General features: G+C 38.7%; 2 protein-coding genes across 4 annotated transcripts in view; both read left to right on the plus strand.

Moving 5' to 3' along the window:
- Nucleotides 1–8,752, plus strand: LOC145482055 (cation-dependent mannose-6-phosphate receptor-like). The gene is made up of 7 exons (XM_081460635.1): nucleotides 1–224; nucleotides 1,802–1,962; nucleotides 2,451–2,560; nucleotides 3,992–4,137; nucleotides 6,008–6,134; nucleotides 6,380–6,433; nucleotides 7,059–8,752. Exons 1-7 carry the CDS (start codon nucleotides 58–60, stop codon nucleotides 7,113–7,115), a joined length of 822 nt encoding a protein of 273 aa, XP_081316761.1. The 5' UTR covers nucleotides 1–57; the 3' UTR covers nucleotides 7,116–8,752.
- A 2,665-nt stretch (nucleotides 8,753–11,417) lies between these two features.
- LOC145482054 (cation-dependent mannose-6-phosphate receptor-like) overlaps nucleotides 11,418–21,511 on the plus strand; it is a 30,693-nt gene continuing 20,599 nt past the window's right edge. For 2 of the 3 annotated variants that reach the window (XR_014048717.1, XM_081460634.1), the window contains exons 1-7: nucleotides 11,419–12,384; nucleotides 15,363–15,523; nucleotides 16,091–16,200; nucleotides 17,439–17,593; nucleotides 18,317–18,443; nucleotides 18,654–18,707; nucleotides 19,296–19,353. Coding sequence is in view for 2 of the 3 variants with exons in the window: in XM_081460634.1 (XP_081316760.1) it covers nucleotides 12,218–12,384; nucleotides 15,363–15,523; nucleotides 16,091–16,200; nucleotides 17,439–17,593; nucleotides 18,317–18,443; nucleotides 18,654–18,707; nucleotides 19,296–19,316 (795 nt within the window). In the remaining variant the exon portion in view is untranslated. The other variant, XM_081460633.1, reaches the window with a different exon arrangement.

Genomic DNA, 21,511 nt, shown 5'->3' on the forward strand with positions numbered 1-21,511 from the left:
CGACCGGAGAACTGAATAGTTAAATTGCCTCTCGACTTGCAGCGTTTCTGTTAAGCCATGAATATCTTCCTGGGTATTTGTAAAACGTTGTTAGTGTGCTTGAGTCTTTGGACGCGTTCTGCATTTTCTGAGGGAACAACTTCGAGCCCTACAAAATGCCCTAAACATCAAGGGAGCGATCCAAGTGATGTGAACGATAGAGTGAGCAAATTTGCCAACAAGGAGTAAGTGAACACAAGCTTCTTTACGTTTTATTTATCTTTTGCAGTGTGTAAGAGTCCATGCAAGGCTGCTTGTGCACTACTGAAATGAAATGCTTCTTCTAATCGGAAATTTTGGCGAGAAGTTTAGACTTTTGGCATATTACACAGGTGCAACACGGTACAAGCTTGATCTTAAGTATATTTTTGGTCTGATAAGAGCATCGTATGTTAACGAGACTAGATTTATTGTGACGTGTATTGAAACTAATTACACATGTTGGTACTTAATTCTCCGCCAAGTTTTTGGGGTTCTGTGCTAAATTTGACCAGGCGTTACATCTTTTTCTGCAAGGAATAGGTAATTGTTACCGGCTGCTTCAAAACTGAAATTGAGTTTAAGTCGCTGTCTATGCACTCATGTGAGTTCTTTTCCTTTCGCTGTTTGTCACGCGACATTTGCAAAAGGCAAAGATTCCTTTTCCCTACCTAATAGTAATGTTTCTACATGAACGTTCGCTCACAAGTTTCTACAAGTAAGTTCGCCTCCAGTCCATGAACTACCAAAACAGACTACCCTAAAATACTCAATTCAGAATTTGAAGGATTGATATTGTGCTACTGATTATAGCATTTAAAGGTGATTTCCAGGCCGTATCGCACAGTCTCAGCACTCTAATGTTTATAAACATTAGTAGAAGTTCTCACTCAGTGGAATGGGAATCAATGTTATTCGTTACAAGCCACATACATGTACCTTATCTTTGAGGCCTTTCAAATTCTTTTTCCAAGAGCTGCATTGATTTTGGAGAGGTCTGGTTCAATCAGCTGCTTTAACTGGTTTTGAAGATAATTAACAAGGTCATGCAAAAAAGTCAAATAACTCTGCTCTTGAAGCACAATATTATTTTGTGGTTTTGTTTATTACAATTTAAATGTTTATCCACCTCCAAAAATTGATATATTTTGTTGACACATTTGCGGTCTTAACAAATTTCCCAGAACACTTCGCCCTTCGAGGACTTTGCATTACACTACCATAGATAATTTTGTGTATATGTAGTTTTTTTACAGTGTAAAGTTCTGCGTTTTGTACTTTTGGCTATAAGAGTGTTTTGTTTCTGATGGACTGATAAGTTGTTCTACTTCAGACGTTTCCAATAGCTTTGTTTACAAGTATGTTTGATTCAAAGACTCTTCTAGCTTTGCATTCAACCTCTTCACACAAAGTTAAACCTATTAGTCTATCAAACAGCTACTAGCAATCACTCGGTTACATTATGTGCTGACTGCAACAAGTGTCAATCAAAGGACATTCAAAGTGTATTTCAACACACATGTATCACATTGTGACATTACCTCAGATAGTGGTACATTGGAAAAATCGGTATTGGTCATTTACATTATTGATTTGTCTATATCTGAGTGAGTGACAAATTGGCATGTTGAGAACTAGTCGATATTGGTCATTGATATATTGATTTGTTTACATCTGAGTGAGTGACAATTTGCATAATTATTTTGACCCCTATTGATAGTCATTTCTACGTTTTACTTATCCATGACTAAAAATGATAATATTCTGCACTTGTCACTTTCAGTGCATATACCACACATGATCAGGATTACAAATATATCATTAATATCTGTCCGAAAAACAGTGGAGACTCCAGAGCAGTTCAGCAACATGGTTTTAAGTGGCCAGATAGCAGTAAATGGACTACAGTCGGACAATATGAAGGAGCTCATGTTACTGGAGGAAGTAAGCACCCATTGTCTAGCAATTAATACTTTCTCGATACACAATTAGACTCATCAACAATTGATGAGCTTGGGGCATGGTGCCTGAAAGGATGGTGGAGCCCGAGAGCAAACTGAACCGAGCGCGTAGGGTATCCATGACAACCCTGTGAGCAGCAACCATCAGGAACCGTCACACTGAAAGAAACAGTGGAAATACAGGATACTTACCACATACTTACCAAGAAGACAAAGGGGGATGGGTGGGCTGGGAGAAAAGCTTATTAAAACGAGATCTTTCCATCAGTGAAAAGTACACGGAATGACTTGATATCCGAAGCCGAGCTGTAAAATCCAGGTGCCCCTGCACAATTCTCCCTCCCACCCTGAACCCACTCTGAGGGAGACTGCTGGCTAGCACTCTTGTTTCATGTTTAACTTAGCCTAAATTACATTAAGCCACATTTAATTATGGTTTCAATTCATTTGACAAATAAATATTTTTTACAGCTGACTGGCTGATGATAAAATATTTTCATGGAGACAAGTACATGCATCACTGCTCTGGAGTAGACAGACTTGCTGTTATATTAATAACTTGTGATCCTGGTGAACAAAAGGTAAGCTACATATACTTGCAGGAAATTACATCGTAATCAAAAAGTCAATTTTTATAAGCAACTTGATTTCATGTTCACCATTGTTCAGGATGTTAAAGGGACATTGCAATGAATTTCACTTACATTTGCAAGATAACAGTTGAAACATTAAAATTCCGGGTCAAGTTTTTCAAGTTTGATTGGACAAATTCAAAATGATGTGTACAAGTGGAAGCCATAGGTGCGAACAACGGGAAACTGATTAAGAAAAGTTTTTTAATGAATAGTCCATGCTATACATGTATGAAAAGAAAGAGAGAAACCTGTAGCTAGTTATGAGGAAAAAGAACTGGAAACCAGCGAAGTTGAAAGTACATGTATCTCACTGATCTTTTGTTAAGAATGTTCACATCTGGTAAGGTGTCTGTGACTTTGTCAGGGCTCTTTTCTACATCATGTAGAAGTGCCCAGGTGCCACAGGAGACTAACTTTTGCCTTTGGGCGACTGGAAAAACTTACTTTTTTTCATATAAGCTTATTAGTGCTGGGCACCCAGGATTTCATGGTTAGGAACCTTAACTTGGGGTTCCTTATAATTTTGCTTAGAGCACAGCCCTGTATGTGTTTTTGCTCAGCTGCAGAAAGTACCTAGCTATTGATTATGTATTCATCATTATTTCTTATTTTCCAGAACCACCCAATAATAGATTCCCAGACAGTAACTAAAGTCAATTTAAAATTTGAGATTTTTAAACAGTAATTCAAGAGTGTGTTTAAGGTCATTCCCCAGTATTGCATTGCACATCCCTACTGTGCATAATTTCATGCGTGATTAGTGCACGCGCGCGCATTAGAAAATGGCGGCTTTTTCTTTAAAGCTGGACCTCGCCATGGAGGTAAATTGTCATTTTCTTGCAAACGAGTATGGTGACCTATCATTTTTTCTGTTGTTTTGAATTGAGTAATAAATTTCTCTGTGTACAATAAATATGGACCAATTCTCAGTGTGGAACAAAAAGCAATCGTCGGAAACGTGAATTTAGCAAGCAATCGTAACTACAATCATGATGCTATTATGAGGATTTATTGGGTATAAACAAGATGCTGCTCCTCCTAAACGAACATCGGAACCCCTCATTTTTATTTGAAAAGTGGAGTTCCTATAATATAAACAATCAATAGGCAAAGTTTCACAAAAATCTCAGTGCAGGTTCTAATTCAGCAGAATGACCTTAAAACACATTTAATGACGAAATGAAGAAATGGCACTACAGGAAAGAATCAAGGTGGAATAAGGGTGTCTGTAAAGATTAACCCTACAGTTGCTGAGAGCTAACCACTGTCAAGACAGTCATATTTAGGCTAAACTGAGTGCTATTTAGGCTAACCGAAGCACTATCGTCGCTCAGTAATCGTTGCATTACTTCTTACTGGTATGTTCATATTTTGCAGGGCACAATGAAAATTATTGAGGAATACAGAAATAGATCCTCATCAACCAACCCACTTGAGTGTTACTATCTGTTTGAACTTAATCATGATGCTGCATGTACGGTGAAGCCAAAGCATCTGAGTGCAGGCTCTATTTTTCTGATAATGTGAGTAACAAGCTCGTCAGCAAAGGTCACAGACCTATGTTCTTTTTAAATATTACTGAATGTTAATTTTGTATGTGACTTATTGACTGACCGTGAGGTCAAGATGTCTAGATATTGACCAAGTTATTTTTTGCATATTCATGGTCCATAAGCATGTGAAAAAAGAACAAGGTTGATATCCACCTTTCTTGACCAAACAGTTTTGGTAAGTTACATGTAATATGACATAAAGAAAGCAGTTTCAAGTGTGAGGTGGAACAAAGCAGGCAATCCCAAACACTTGCAAGCAGGCAAGAAAGCCCCCTTTCACCTGTTCAGTTAGCCAGGCAAAGCACAGTGAGCTTATTGACTGACTCGGAGGGAGGGCTCCATGGGATAATATTTTGATTAGGTCAAGGTCATGCAATTTTGTCTGTGCCAAATGATGGGGAACAAAAAATATTGAGCTTGATTTGTTTGGAATGGTGAGAAAATGCCTGGTACAAACTTACAAATACAACATTCCAGCACAACATATTGCAACATTGTTGGATAGTAAGAAGACATGATTGATCATTGCAGTTATAAGTATACACAACTTAAGCAGTTGTGAAATTAAAGCCTGAATTTCGTCAGACTTAAATTGCACAACTGCTGTGAATATAATTGCGATTATCAATCACGTCTTCACATCTTTCTGCAGTTCAAGTATATCATCTTTCATATGTTCACAAGTTTGTATTGTTGAATAGTGTTCGAATGGGGCTACAAAGAGAGACATTTATACAACATAATGTTATTGCAAAATTTGGTAAAACTGTGCAACATCTTATGCACAATGTTGCCATGTACAATGTACAATGTACGTGTACAACTGTACACTGTATGTTGGGTGTAAGGTGGCTGAACAAAGTTTTTGCGTGCACTTTTGCTGATGCAATTCAGTGTGCACACAAGGATTGCAAAAACAAACATGCCATCAATAGAGCGATCAGTTTATTTACTCAACACCCACACTATCTGTGCTATTTTTCTCTATTATTGAACGCAGTGTATTGATGGCTTTAGTCTTTTATTGCAAAGATATGTTAGAAAAGCTAACGATGCAAAGAACCCAGCAATTCTCAGCTTTTTCTTTGTTACTGAAAGAACCCAGTTACATGCAGTGCATGCACAGTTGCACAAAAAAATTGAGATGGATTGCTTTTGCAGAAACTTACCGATTTCTAACAACCTAGCCATTAGAATTTTAAGAAATTTGGCAAAAAAATAGTTTAGAAACCATGTGAATGATCTATCAAAAAAAATCTGAATTTTGACATAGGGACTTTTTAATAGTACAGAACATGCAGTGAAAATGATTTATGGCAAATTACGAAAATCGTCTATGTCAAAATTTTATTAGAACAGTGTTGACAGAAAGGATTTAATGTCAATTCCTAGTGGGCAAATGAGGAAAAAAATCTAACGACTGGATTTTTTTTAAATAAACAAAAAACATTTTTTAAGCCTTGATTTTGAGCAGCCCTATTGCCATGGCAACAGCACACACCTTAGCCAAAATGCAAGGATAAACCCTTCTGTGGTTAACCTTGACTCTTGCAAAAAATGGGTGCCAAAGCATAAATAGTTTAAAAGTACTATAATGGTGAATTAGGCATAGGCACTTGAAAACTGTGTTCAGCCTCCTTAAAGAACACAATAGGCTGTATCCTCATGTACCGGTGGCATAACCACTGTATTGTTTAGAAGCCATTGGTCAGCTGTAGTGTATGCTTTGGCCTTTTGTATCAGTTCTATCAGTTCCATTGTTTTATTGTCGTCATTTAGCTGAGACAGCTACATTGCTTCAATGAAACTGACCCCTGTGCATGGCCCTCTTTCTTTGCAGACTGATTGTCACAGGTTCAGTTTATTTATCACTTGGCTTTTTGTACCAAAGATATGTAGTTGGTGCTAAAGGATTGGAGCAAATCCCTAACTATACTTTTTGGTCGAACTTTGGGAGTCTGCAAGCTGTAAGTCTTCTTTCATACATTGCTTTAAGTTCATGTACGGTTTATTATACAAAATGTTATTTATCATGCTGATTACTGTAAGAGACATCATATACATGTATAAAATTGCACAGCATGTATGCTCTGCATAAAATTACGCACCGCCTGATTAAAGCAACAAACAAGGTTAATTTCAGCTAACACATGTAAAGTCCGAAATCAAAAATTCAAACAAGTTAAGAAGCATTATTATTCTTGTTCTTCAGGATGGATGCAACTTCATGTGTCGGTGTTCTGAGTCCCATCCAACAAGATACAAGGTGAGTGGGCACAGAATTATCAGCTTCTTAGCCAATGTACAGCTTCACAAGTTCACTTGCACTAAAGACAGAAGGACAATGACCTAATGGTTAGCAGGTTATAGACTCTGGATCTGATTGTTTTTTTGCTCTTGGGCAACATACCTTAACTCTCACAGGGCCTGTCTTCATGCAGGGGTATTTTAGGGTGGATGCTAACAAGCCATCAGGACAACAGAAAGGATTTTTCTTGCGTAAAACTGAAAAACTGAACGAAGCACTTGGGTGGGGGGTAGGGGTAGAAAAGGGGGTGTGTGTGTGGCGGGGAGGGGGGTTGAAAGGAAGTTTCCCCTTGGGACCCTCCCCTAGGTACAGAAGTGAGACTCAGAAACTTATATTTCCTTTTCTTGGCTTGCTAAAACATACGTCTAAGTTTCACCTGTATGGAATTAACATTGAATTATGCTATCCACAAGAAATGCACTTTGAACTAAATGTTAAATCCTGTGAAAATCTTTCAGACCAAGGCTTATGTTGTCTCTCTGATTTATAACAAAAAAGATAAGTCATCTGCGAGTGTCTTGTAGAAGTCTCTTTCATTTTTTTGCTACTGTAATATTGATATATATATTTTTATTCTCCATAGACAATGGATGATGCTCTAGCAGATGATGACCGTGATGACACTTTGCTGCCAATGTAGAGATTTTAAGCTCAAGATAGTTTGTTTATACATTTAGTTATGGTTTTGTACCAAACTTTCGGAAAAATTCAAATCCCCAACATCCCCACCCCACCCATGTAGGGCATTACTCCCTTTTGTATGACAGCTCATTCCAGTAGACTTTATGCATCTGGGAGTCACGTGACTTACTCTGCTCTCCTTCTTAAGTTGTGGACTATGAATGCAAAGCATAGTTTACATATTTTTCGCTCCTAAAATTGCCACTTCAGTTGTTTCCTTGAAAAATTAGATGAGTTCATGTGCAAAATAATCTGAGCTACATGTATGTGGCTGTTACATACTGTGAACCTCGCGAACGATTTACAATTCATGTTACTCGAGATTGAAGACACATCACGTGAGAAACGAGCCGAATTCTGTAAGTTATGTTACTCCCAGATGCACAGGAACCAAACAGATGGGATTTGAGTCATCAAATGAGAGGTTTTTGAATAACTCTGTGTCTGAAAGACTTGTTAGTTTCATTCTTATTCCACACTAAAGTCTTTCTAAAGAAAAAGTTCGCTTTGTAGTAAATTTGTTGTGGATTTTAGAGCACCTATAGAAGTTTAACTAGCAAAATAATTGTTCCATTTTGTAACAGGACCCCATCCAACGGCTTTCCAAATACATTTATTTGCCTCGCAGCTTGGGTCTGTCTTAATTAACTAAAAGATATTTTTTACCTAGTTGTTTTGTCTGCATGAGAATAAATCTCTTGATAAGCATCACTCACGAAATTATTTTTCCACCAGACAACTCTACCTGCCTCGTCTCCAGGCCCCTTACCGGTGACTTGCTCAGTGCCTGATGGCAACAGGCCCAGAACTCTACGCGCACCGCGTTTTGATCAAGAAGGGACACTTGGGGACGAGGCAGCATCTATACCAAGATACTTTTGTTCCTGGCTTGGGACAATTTTACAGGAGCTTTGTTGCGATATCTTAAGTCATTTTTCTCATATGCAGAGTTTTAAACTCAATTGAAGTAAGGATGATCTCGACTGAGGAATATTAAATGGTTTACGAATGGCAAACTTGAAAACAAAAACAATGGCCAATTTTTTTTTTTTTTTGGAGATTCTTGGTCTAAGAGAGTTCACAGTAACCCTAGTAATTAAACTAGGAAATGAATAAATTAATGTCGACTTTATAGTACACAAAAACCAGAGATAAGCGCCGGCCTGATTGGCCACTTAGCTCGCATGCAGACTTAACCTTCCTTTATGTACACTAAACGGCCTTTTAGAAAGGGCTTTTCTGAAGTATTAAGTATAAACAAAACTTTGCCCGTTGTGTGACAAAACAAATTTTTAAAAACATGCTAGTGATAATGAGTTCATAAAACCAGCGTGGCACTGTATGCTGTGATTGTTATACTCCCTTTAAAATGTTAAGGTGAAAAACTTAGATATGAAATTCTCTGTCAGTGATTTTCCAAACGTAAATCGCATATTCTATTCGTGTTTTGGATTTTTGCTGTCCCTGTTAATTGTAGTACTTTATTCCTGGGTTTGTTAAATTTGTCCTAATTGCAGTTGCTTGGTACAATAAGTTTCTCTGTGTATTGTATTGTTTTAGAAATTAGTTAATAAAAGAGAAAGAAATGTTAGTATATGTTAATGACCTGTGTTCATTTTGAGGTACCTGTACAGTTTTCACCTCTCGACATAGCTTGGGACAAGCTTGCTACTGAAATGTTTGGATCGTGTTCAGGTAAGGGCGTTTTTCATGTGACACCATGTTACAGGGTGGAGGCGCGGTGGCCTCATGGTTAGTGCGCTCGACTTCGGATCGAGCGGTCCGGTTCGAGCCCTGGCCGGGGACATTATGTCGTGTTCTTGGGCAAGACACTTTACTCTCACAGTGCCTCTCTCCACCCAGGTATACAAATGGGTACCGGCGAATTTAATGCTGGGGGTAACCCTGCGATGGACTGGCATCCCATCCAGGGGGAGTAGAAATATTTCTAGTCGCTTCATGCTACAGAAACCGGAATAAGCTCCGACCTGATGAGCCACTTGGCTCGTATGCAGACTTTTTACCCATGTTATAGGACATATTTTCCATGTGACACCATGCAGTTGTCAGTTAAACAAAGAAATTACCCCCCCCCCCCTCCCTTTCCCTGTATAGGACCAGGCATTCTGCACAAACAGAAGCTGCTTAGGTCATACAAGACTTTGCCTCTCTTGATGACAAAATACAACACCGAAACGAGTGGTGTTCTGGCGTACGGGACAGATGGGGAGGAGAACATGGTTACAGGTTTTCGAAGACGCAAAGCATTTTCGTTGCGATATTCACCTGACGGACCATTTGAAAAGAAAACTACACGAATTTGGAATTACAGGAAGAGAGGCCACAGAATCGAAATTGTGTCGGACATTTTTGGCAAGGTGCTGGGTGAAGTGACAGAGGGTGGGCTCGTCGACTGCACTTCAAGCAAAGATTTTGACATTGCACTTAACAATGTTACAAGCAAATGGCCTGGTTTGCACCGGAATGGTGACAAATTTACCGCCTATTTTCTCAAAGAGAAAGCAGAGGTTATCGGTGAAAGCGCTACAGCCGACATCCGCTCAATGTGCGGGCTTGGTTTTCCGCCCAGGGTCTACACACAAAATCGCAAGTGAAAGTATGAATAGACTGGTTAAAGCGGAAGAAGATGCCAAGTTTGCAAAGAAGGCAAATGGACTTCTCCCTTCTATAGAACGGATCACAGCCGAATTGAAGAGACAGAAAGACGAACAGTTTCTAGCAGTGATTGGCCGAGGAGAATACTGAGGCTCGCCAATGTCTTCTTATTCCTAGGTGTCGAAGAGAAGAACTTCTTCAGAATGAGCGAACAACAGAAGAACTCCCTGAAAAAAAAAATTCTTTTCCGCGTCAATGTCCGATCCTTTACGACATGGAGTGACAGAAGAACAAGAGCTCGCCACGAAAAAATGTTTATCCATTAAATGCCGAGAATGTTATTGAAATTCCATTTCCAGTACTCAAGGGGGCGTTTAACAAGGCTGTCACGACAGTGATGATCAATGGCAGTGTGGAAAGTGTCGGCAAGTGAAGAGAGTAACCCCTCGGCCCTAGTCCGCGTCATGGTTGCCAGGCGATCATCACGTAACCCCTAAATTAAAACAAGCAAGGAGCAGTGCGATAAACCATGGACGAACTGGGCCACATACAGTATGTGCTCCACACATCTTAGCAGCAGCGAGAAAATGGGTGTTCTAAATGTGTTCCTGAAGTGGTTTTTAAGCAGGAAGCGCTTTCGTAATCACTCAGCAATTGCAAATGTAAACTTGCCCCAAAACCCAGGTCAAAAAAGTTGAAACAAGAAAGCGAAAAGATGGGAGAAATAAGCCATCAAATGCGAAAAGACACGTCGTTTTAGTCGGGCCTTGCCCCGAGGGGGAGGGAGGTACTTGTCTAGACCAAACCTTCGATACCCTATTTATGACCGTTGCAGCTGACGCAGTTGCCCTAAACATGATTTTTGAAGGGCTTTTGTTTATGGTGTTATTGATAATGATGAAAAAGTAGCGTCTTCAAAAAGACATATCCAATTCAAGATTAGAGCACAAAAACCATACCCTATTTAAGACCAAAATGGCCAAATCGACACCCCGCGGGAAACAGTGAGTATGTTTCCGCCGGCCTCGTCCCCAGTCACCCGCGCGATAGTATGATTAACTAATTGAAAAGGTGGCCGAACACAGTTTTCGCGCGCGCTTTTGTTGATGCAATTCAGCGCGCGCACAAGGATTGCAAAAAACAAACATGCCGTCAATAGAGCGATCATTTTATTTACTCAACACCCGCACTATCTGTGCTATTTTTCTCTATAATTGATCGCAGTGTATTGATGGCTTGAGTCTTTTATTACAAAGATATGTTAGAAAAGGTAACAATGCAAAGAACCCAGCAATTCTCAGCTTTTTCTTTGTTACCGAAAGAACCCAGTTAAATGCAGCGCATGCGTAGTAAGTCAAAAAATTGCGATTGAATGAAAAATTGTGCTCTCGGAAATACGCCTATTTCTCGAGAACAACTCTTTAGAATTTCACGAAATTTGGCGCAGAAATACTTTAGGAAATAAGTAACTGGAGTATGGAAAATAATTGAAATTTAACAAAGGAAATTCTAGATATTCCAGTGAACCTTCAACAAGGGATAATTAAAGATCTCTGTTAAATTATTGGCAAAATGGTGTTAACTTGTGAGAATCGTTACAAGCTTGCATGCAAATTATAAAGAAAATCTAATGACTAGATTTTCTACAAATAAAACCAATTTTAAAGGCCTATTTATATTTATTTATGTTGCCATGGCAACGGCACATACGTCAGCTTAACCATCAAAAAACCAAAGTTTGTGTTGTTCTTGCTTGCTGCCATTTTTAGCGACCGAGGGATCAACGGTTTTAGAGCAAAATGTGAATGAAACACAGGTATCAAAAACTGTGTTCAGCCACCTTAACTAGCTCCCGCTCGCGCCCTTTTGCTCACTCCCAGTCTCCCAATCGCTCTTTGCGTTAAGAAAAAAATACGAAAAGCCTATGGAGGCTATGGAGGAGGCAGATGTTTCTCCGAGACCCTCAGGAGCATAGAGGGTGTAGGATGTTTCCCGAGGGGCCAGTCATTAAGTGTTTTGCTTAATATAAGCTTAGAGTTCAACATACCGTAGTTGAGCAACTAATCAATTCAAAGACTTAGCATCGACGGCCAAGGTGTTGAAGATACACTGTAAAAAACAAACTGCAAACAATGACAGTCGTGCGAGTCGAAAGCTCAAGATGTTGGTTGATGAGGCTTGACCCATGACATGTGAATCTTTCTCCTCCAATCCCAAAACGGATTTGAGTTGGGAAGTACATGTATCTTATCCATAATCAAAACGAGTTACGGGGAGCTAGCCTGCTTAGCAAGCTACCACCCACCCCATGCTCCGTCGAATTTGTACTCTCGCTCCAATTTACGCGCGGCCAGAGTGCGGAAGGCATTTGTATGGGAGCGCTTGTGAGAGTGCAATATACATGTAGTTGAATTGATTCTCGACTTTTAGCGTTTTTGTTAAGTCATGAATGTCTCCCTGTTCGTTTTTAAAACATACTTAGTGTGCTTGAGTCTATGGCCGCGTTCTACATCTTCTGAGGGCAGAACTTTGAGCTCTTCACGTTGCCCTAAACATCAAGGGACCGATCCAAGTGATGTGAACGGAAGATTGAAGAAATTTGCCCACGAAGAGTAAGTGAACACAATCTTCTTTACGTTTCATTTAATTATCTTTTTCAGTGCGTAGGAATCCATGCAAGACTGCTTGTGCATTGCTGAAATGAAATGCTTCTTCTAATCGGTAATTTTCGCCAAAAGTTTTAAACTTTTTGGCAAATCACACAAGTGCGATAAGCAGGGCGTATCTAATCGATATTTTCGATACTCGATAGAAATCGAACGTAATCGATCGTAATCGATACTAATCAATCGATTAATATCGGAAATCGATAGAAATCGATCACTCGCGTCTTTGTGATTATCGATTTTGATCGATTTCTGTAATTAGCTATCGATTGTATCGATTTGTTTGACAATGATCGAAAAGAAAATGGACGAAGATTCTCTTTCATAAAGTTCTCAGTTTTACGCTAGAATGAGTCACAACTCACTCGAACAAATACACAGTAGTCCAAACTGAACTGATAAACATTCCCTTTACACGGCTTTATTTAAGATTGACTATAGGATTTTTAATAAATTTTGAAACTGAAAAGGATTAAAACATAAACAACGCCTTCACAATAAGGGTCCGATTACATGGCGAATTTCAGCCTGGCTTCTGAAACAAATTCTCATGAAATCAAATTGGCGATTACATGGAGAAGGATTCAGCCCGGGCCGCAATTCAGCCTGGGCTGAAAATCCTAGCCCGGTTTGAAAAACCGGGATAGGCAATTCAGCCCGGGCAAATGGGCTAAAAAGTCTGAAAAAATCCCATGTAATCGAAACGGAATTTCAGCCCGGGCTGAAAAGCAGGAAATAAGATGGCGCCCGCTACGAAGTAGAAGCAATCTCAGTGGAGTAAAGCCGATAAAATAGAGAATCTCTCTAATTTTAAAGCTTAGTTGGAATATAAGAACATCGAGACTAGGTTAAACAACACGAGGCTGTCAGGGAGGCCATGAACTCGGCAAGCTTGAGGACATATTTTCTTTCTACGCAAGTATGTCTTTCTGGCTAAGAGACAGGTTTCGTTTCAGTTCCATCATCATTGTAGGGTGTTACTATCCCAAAAAGTTAAAAACTGAGCACCAACAAAAGGTCAAACTACGAGAGAAGCAATGCGCCTATTTTCACGATTCGTGTTCTCGGCGCCATTTTGATTCTCTGGAGCCTTTTTGCACACAATTTCATATTTGGCACCGAGGCTAATATTTCAGCCCGGGCTGAAATTCGTTATGTAATCGCAACAAAATTTCAGCCCCCTAGCCGGGCTGAAATTCGCCATGTAATCAGGCCCTTAGAGTCATGCTTGTTGTTACGATATCTCGACTCCTCTTCTCGTTCTCTTCAATTCCGTTAGTGAGCCGTTCCACAATTGTGATCCTCTAAACCTTTTCGAGAATTTACCATAATACGTTCTTTTATAGTGTAGTTATTGGCAGATATAAAGATGTTGTTTGAACAAGAAAGGTTGTCGTTTTTGTGGTCGGCGGCTTACAAATCTAAACAAGCACTCCGTGCTATCCTCTGCATTCCGTAAGCCACCATGCATGCCTGCCCATAAGCGATTGAAAATTACCCTTCTAAATTCTCGGAGAATGGACGACAGTTTGCCAATTTCTACAGTAGTGACTCCAGATATTCTCCCATACAACCGACTTAGCTTGGTTAATAGGATGTTTATTATATGGCAAAGAAAAAAAACTTTGATTCGTTTAATGTAACTGGTTTGCTGACATTTTGCTTGTGAACGGTGATGAGCTTAACTTAAACCTGCCGAAATTTGCTCATCTTCTTTTCTTTTTTTTTTTGGTCATCAGGCTTTTTGGCACTTCCATAAATGATTGAATAGAAAATAAAAGAAAATGGTGAACATTTTTGTATTTTAGTTTGCTACTTTTTCAATGCAAAATGAAACCGGTCTAGATACCGGTCTAGATGCCGGTCTAGATGGGAAAATCTAGACCGCGGTCAATATCGATTTCAGCCAATCAAATTCGTGCATTCGGTAGTTCCCCGTCCTTGTGAGACACAGCCATATAATAATCGCAAGTACAGCAAAGATCAAATACACAGTACACAGCACCATAGGACTGCTGGGCTGAAATCTGCTGAAATATTGCTTTAAACAGCTTTACAGCAGTGATCCTGGTGAAAAAAAAAATAAGAAAAGTAGCTACCTTTGGAGAAAGAAGTAACATCATCTTTATCAACAAAGCGGATTCGAAGGTAGGCTTGAAGGTAAATGTTATGCAGTGTTACGATAAGACCAGATCATGTTTTTGATTTCCAATTTCCATCGATGTGACAAAAAATTTGTGATTATCGATTTCAATCGATTAAATTGACTAATCAATCGACAAATATCAAGTACTATCGAGTATTATCAATTAATCGATTACATTTTCGATGATCGATTTCTATCGATCAGATACGCCCTGCGATAAGTAATTGTAAGCTTAAGGGGGGTCGTCCTTAACTACCAAATATTGGTCATGAATTTGTTGCTAAGGAAGGTTCAGTCACAATAGACCACATTCGTATTCTCATTATTGGACTGGAACTGGCTTGCAACTGAGACTAATGAGGGGAGTCTTTTCAAATGCAAATACATGTACCATTTCTTTCATTTCTCTCTTTTCAACATGATGTCTCCAGGGCTGCATGAGCCTCCACTGCAAGCTAGTTCCAGTCCAGTACCGAGAATACGAATATATGGTCAAAGTGTGTTTCAACGTACATGCATTATGGTGCGACATTACTTCGGATAGCGGTACATTGGAAAAATCGATATTGGTCATTTACATTATTGATTTGCCTATATCTATAAAGTGAGTGGCAAATTGGCATGTTGTGAACTAGTCGATATTGGTCATTGACATATCGATTTGTTTACATCTGAGTGAGTGACAAATTTGCATAATTCTAACCCCTAATGATAGTCATTTCTACGTTTTACTTATCCTTGACTAACAATGATAATATTCTGCACTTGTCACTTTCAGCATGTATACCACACAAGATCAGGATTACAAATATATCATTAATATCTGTCAGAAAAACAGTGGAGACTCCAGAGCAGTTCAGCAACAGGGTTTTAAGTGGCCAGATAGGAGTAAATGGACTACAGTTGGACAATATGATGGAGCTCATGTTACTGGAGGAAGTAAGTACTGGTACCCATTGTCTAGCAATTAACACCATTTGTCGCAGGTGGAGGTTCGGACTGCCTAGGGAAAATGAACCCAACGTTCGCCAGTAACCAAGCCCCACGATATAAAACTTTGTAAAGAACCCCCTCCCTCAATAAGAAACTCCTTGAAAATTAATTTTCCTAACTACATGACTTGTACTTCTGAAAAAGTCCAGCAAATTGATTTACTGTCATAATCCTCTCCACAAACACTTACTTTCAAACTTGGTGGAAAAACATGTTATTTCTGTAACATTTAATAATACATAAATGTACACTACAAAATTATTGGAATCTTTTCATTTTCATATTTATGCCCTGGAAAATCCTGGAATTCCATTACAATATCTCTACATGTACCCACAGTCTAGTCAAAATCCTGTTCTACCTCTTACATGGTTTTGTTCCCTAAATTTTTTGGACCAAGTACCCCGAGAATCAAGGATCAAGCCTCCCCCCCCCCCCCCTAGATTTGTAAAATAATTGATGGTTAGAATTAATTCTGGTTCAATTACATGTACTGTATAATATTTTTTACAGCTAACTGGCTGATGATAAGATATTTTCATGGAGACAAGTACATTCATCACTGCTCTGGAGTAGAAAGAATGGCTACTGTATTGATAACTTGTGATCCTGGCGAACAAAGGGTAAGCTAGATTACTTGCGGGAAATTGCATGCGGTCACAGTGTAAAAGTTAAATGAGCATTTTGATTTCTTGTTCACTGGTCAATTTGTTTAGGATGTTAAAGGGACATCGTCGTGAACCAGGGTTTAAGCCAGATTTTGAAAAAAAAGGCCGATCCAAAAGATGCTATGTAGGGCCTGCTCAAATGAGCAATTTATAAGGCAACATATGAAAAACTAAACAATTTTCTTTACAAAATGGCCCATCCACTGGACGCCTGGACGCCCATCTGACTAAAAGCCTGTTGTGAACCAAGTGTATGCATTCTGTATGTGCAAGATAACAGTTGAAAGTTTAAAATTCCAGGCCAGATTTTTCAAGTTTGATTTGAAAAATTCAAAATTGTGTCTACAAGTGGAAGAAGCATGTGTTAAAAAGGGAAAGTGTGATTAAGAAAAGGTGTTTTATTAAATGAGTAGTGCACAATATATCGTAAAGTTTGTTCAAAAGTAATGCGATCAAAATTTGTCAAAGGTTCTTTGCTCACAAATTTCTGTCAATATTTTGGTCAATAAAATTAATTTTCAGAGATGTCCGATGCCTTTGGAAATGAAAATTCATCAAAATTTTGCAGAAGGAAGTTAATTAATTTCATTGGAAATTTTATTTACAGAGGCTACTGGAGACTGTGTTGGCCAACATGTGTTTAACACAAAACTAGCCTGCTATATATGCATGTACAGGCTAATTTTTTGTTAAAGAAGTTGTTACATTTTGAGTCAAAAGTTGTTACAATTCAGGTTAATGTTAAATAACTTAAGAAAGCAAATTTTAAAGTTTTTTGCATACATTTTTTACATCATTGTTATTCTAGACCCACACAATATTGGATTCCCTGATTCCTCACAACAGTGATTAAATACACAGAAAAAATATCTTGGTCTGTAATATAATTATAATGAATGGAGGAAATAATAAAACAAAACAGAACAATAAAGCAGTGTACTGGTTTATGTAGTTCTGTAACATGTCATATACTGTACCGTTTACAGCAACACAATTTAAGATATTTTGAGATTTTTATTTAGTATATGAAGACCAATGTGCATGGCATTCAGTGGTTTCCTGTTTATTACGATCTGCAGAGTGATGTTTTGTGCAGTAATAATGTTCCATACAACTCAATGTTTTTATGCTTGTTTGTATCAGCTGTATCTTCACTGATTCCTTGCTGCACCTTTTATGTTCATAATTTGTAGGGTACAGTAAAAATTGTTGAGGAATACAGAAATAGATCCTCGTCATACCACCCACTTGAGTGTTACTATCTGTTTGTACTTAATCATGATGCTGCATGTTCAGTGGAGCCAAAGCATCTGAGCCCAAGCAGCCCAAGCAGTATTTGTCTGATAATGTAAGTAACAAGCCGTGAATTGCCTTCAGCAATTAGCTCACCACAGAAACGCTGACTAACCCTTTTAAGTGTTGCCGTTCTAAAACTGGCGATGTTGCAGGAAAATTTGAGCAACTTGTTTGGACTATCGTGCATGTTTGCTATTGTTTGACCGGGAGGTTCTTGTTAACAGAGATCATCATTTGCTCTTTTAACAACAATGCGCTTAAGAAATGCACCAATGAAAAAGCTTTTTACATTGTGGCCACTACGCCTAGGTTTTGGGATGTTGAACCCAGACCACTCAATCCAGAGTCGAACGCACTAACCATGAGGCCACTGCACCTCCTCAAGAGGCCTGTAATAACAGGCTACTAAAGAAAAACAAATACAGCGTATTGCTACAGGAGGAATAAAAGTGTGCAACATGTTGTGTAATGCACAGCATTGTTGCAATACATGCATGGTGGGTGTGTCTGGCTGGGACATTGATGAATACAATAGGCTGTCTGCTGGTGTACTGGTAAACATTAAGGTAAAATCATAATGTTAGGATTGTCGTCATTGGCTAGCTGTAGTGTATAGTTTTGGTCTTTTGTATCAGTTCTGTTGGTTCCTGTGTACTGGTCACAAGGACTGAGAACCATTGTTTATTTTGTGTTCCTTTAGTTGAGACTCACTGTAAATAATTATATACTCTTCAGTGAAACTGACACCTGTGTGCCCTTCTGTATATCTTTTCAGACTGATTGTCATGGGTTCAGTTTATTTCATGCTTGGCTTCTTGTACCAAAGATACGTTGTTGGTGCTAAAGGATTGGAGCAAATCCCTAACTGTTGTTACTGGACAAACTTTGGAAGTCTGCAAGCTGTAAGTCTTGTTTCAGATGTATTACACATTGCGTGAAGTTACACTCCATGTGAAATTATGCACTGTCAAATTAATTAGCACAGACCAAACTTAAGTTAATTTCAGCCAAGTAAAAAACACATGTTAATTTGGAAGTTAATAATTTAAACAATTCATTACAAGTTATATAAAAAGGCAAGTGTTGAATGCTACTTCTTTCTTGTTCTACAGGACGGATGCAACGGCGTGTGTCCATGTTCCGAGTCCCATCCAACGACAAACAAGGTGAGTGGGCACAGAATTATCAGATTCCAGCTAATGTACATTTGTACAGCTTCACAACACTTAATAAACTAAAGACAGAAGCATGAATATGATGACCTAATGTGGTTAGCTGTTAATGGGGTGGGGTGGGGTGGAGAGGTTGAAATGCAGTGCCCACTGGGACAACTGGGACTCAACTCAATAACTCAGTTTACCTTTTCTCGACTTGCTAAAACATACGTCTAAGTTTGCACCTGTATGGAATTAACATTGAATTACGCTAGCCACAAGAAATCTTTCTTAGCAAGGCATATGTTGACTCTGTTTGACAACAAAAAAAGACAAGTCATCTGGGAAAAATCTGTGTGTAACAAGGGTTTCATTAAGGGCTAGTCACTGGGCAAATTGACCGGCTGGTTTGACCACCTAGCAGAAAGTTTTCCTTACAGAAAAGTTCAGTTCTAATAGTTTTGCCCACCTGTGAAAACCAGTTGCCCTTCTGCTGAAAATGTTAATAAAACCCCTGGTGTAGAATTCTCTTGGATTTTTTTGCAGCTGTAATTGATATTCATATATATTATATTTATATTTTTTTATTATCCATATTAGGCATGGACGATACATCAGTAAATGATGACCAAGATGACAAATCGCTGCCAATATTAATGTAAATTTTAAGCTCAAGATACATGACTGTAGTTTGTTTTTACATGTATAGTCATCAAAACTCTCAAAAATTCAAATCCCATGCATCCACACCCCACCCATCCAGGGGATTAGTCCCTGTTGTATGGCAGCATCTGGGGATCCTGTACATGTGACTTATTCTGCACTCCTTCTGAAATTGTAGACTATGAATTAACAAAATAATACCAAAATACAAACAACATTTTCTGTTCTTTTAAAAGCGTTCGTTTACACCTTGATGAAAAGGGCATAAGAAAATTCATAAATTTGGTTTTCAGTATCTTTTTCTTTGTAAATCTCCTCAGACTTTTAAACTTTCAAACACCTAAAACTGAGGCTAATTTTGTCTTGCTATTATCATTTCTGATAGCATATTTTAAGTTGTCACTGAGTGTAATAATGTAATTTCTATCTAAAATTGCCAGATCAGTTCATGATATTTTTATTGGACAGATTCATGTGAGAGCAGTAAAGATTAATTATAAATTGCCTAGATTGGTGTACACCATGCCAATGGAAGAAATTTTAAACACTCACAGGAAACTGGCCGCTTCTTCGGAATAGGTATATTGTTTTTAGCCCACAGCTGTTTTTATGGTGCTACTCCTATCCCTCTTCATGATTTATTCAGTAAACGCGAGACAAGTTACATTCTCAAGCAAAAACTGTTTTAATATTCCATGCCCCAAGACCAATACACTAGAGAAGTCCATCGCCTATGTTGGGGCCAAACTTTGGAACAAGCTTGACAATGAAGTTTGAAATATAGACTCACCAGAAGCTTTTAAAAGAACAGTTAAGAAAATGCCATGTAAATTTAATAGTTTTTAGATATGGATCCAGCTTTTTGATCTTTTTATTGTTTTGTAGTTTTATATTTTAATCATATATTAGATCTCTTTTTTAAATACCTTTGAAATAGTCTGGCTTTTACATAGTTTTTTTTTAATTTTTAGACACGACCACTTCAGTTTTGTTGCTTGTTTCATTTTTATCTTGTATTAACAAATGCTTTACCTATACTTTTACCTTAGGGACCGTTCATTTTTTATGAGGGAGGGGGTGCTGGTGGGATTTGGGAAGCACCATTTAAAAATCGCATGACCCCCCCTCAGCTTACCAATTTTTTCACATGCCCCCCCTTATAGCGGTCATTTTTTGGGATGACCCCCTCCCCCCCCCAAAAAAAAAATGGAACAAACGATATTTAGATTTCAACTTTTTTGATATTTCTCTATTATCCCCCTACTTCACGTTATAGTGCTCACTATGACGATAATATTTACAATCCCTATACTACAGAGAGCTGTTTAAAAAACAAATCAAAAGAAAGAGAAGTCAATTTCGGATCTCCTAGTTATGGCTCGCCTGAGCGTGTGGCATTTGGCCTCTCATTGGTATCTTCCTCATCTGAATTGATGAATGCAAGAATGACGTCACTTGAGTCATCTTCTCCCCCAGAGTCAATGGCATCATTGTCATTCTCATCATTGTCACTTTCATCCGTTTCACTGCTCTCAGCACTTGCCCTGTTGTCATTTTGTGTCAATGTCCTGGCATTTCTCAGTGTTGGTTGGCCAGCTCTGAGAGGACTCTTCTGCTGCAAGCGTGAATGTCTTACAATTGCCTTTACTTTCTCACTCTTGCTACTTTTCAAATGCTGCTTCAGCCGGTGGTGGTTCAAGTACTTGTTTAGTTCTGGAACACGTAGCTTTTAAGCTTGGTTAGATCTTCGCACAACTCAGTCCAAGGATAATCCTCATATGATTTATCTTTTGCGTGCCTACTTAACTTTGCCTTTTCTTCTGCTCTCTTTTTCCTTTTAAATTCCAGCACTTCAAGATGCTGAAGATAATCCACCACAAACTTTGATTTGACAATAAACTTATCTGCAAATAGAGCAACGCACTCTGGGTCAGATAAAACCAGCCTGCCACTTCCATGCTCTTTCTTCGCTTGGACCCTTGGCTGTCAGTCATCTGGATCACGCCCTTCTTTTGGGGTCTTCTGGTAGGAGAGGTAGTGGTATTCCGGTAGGCAGGAATGGTCAGGAACTGGTTTAGGGTATCTTTCTATGGGTGGTCCAGTCCATTCACAACAAAAAGAACAAATTTCTCCTTCCTTTTCTTGACAGGACA

This window comes from Orbicella franksi, chromosome 3, assembly GCF_964199315.1.
Source record: "Orbicella franksi chromosome 3, jaOrbFran1.1, whole genome shotgun sequence".
Taxonomy (NCBI): Eukaryota; Metazoa; Cnidaria; class Anthozoa; order Scleractinia; family Merulinidae; genus Orbicella; species Orbicella franksi.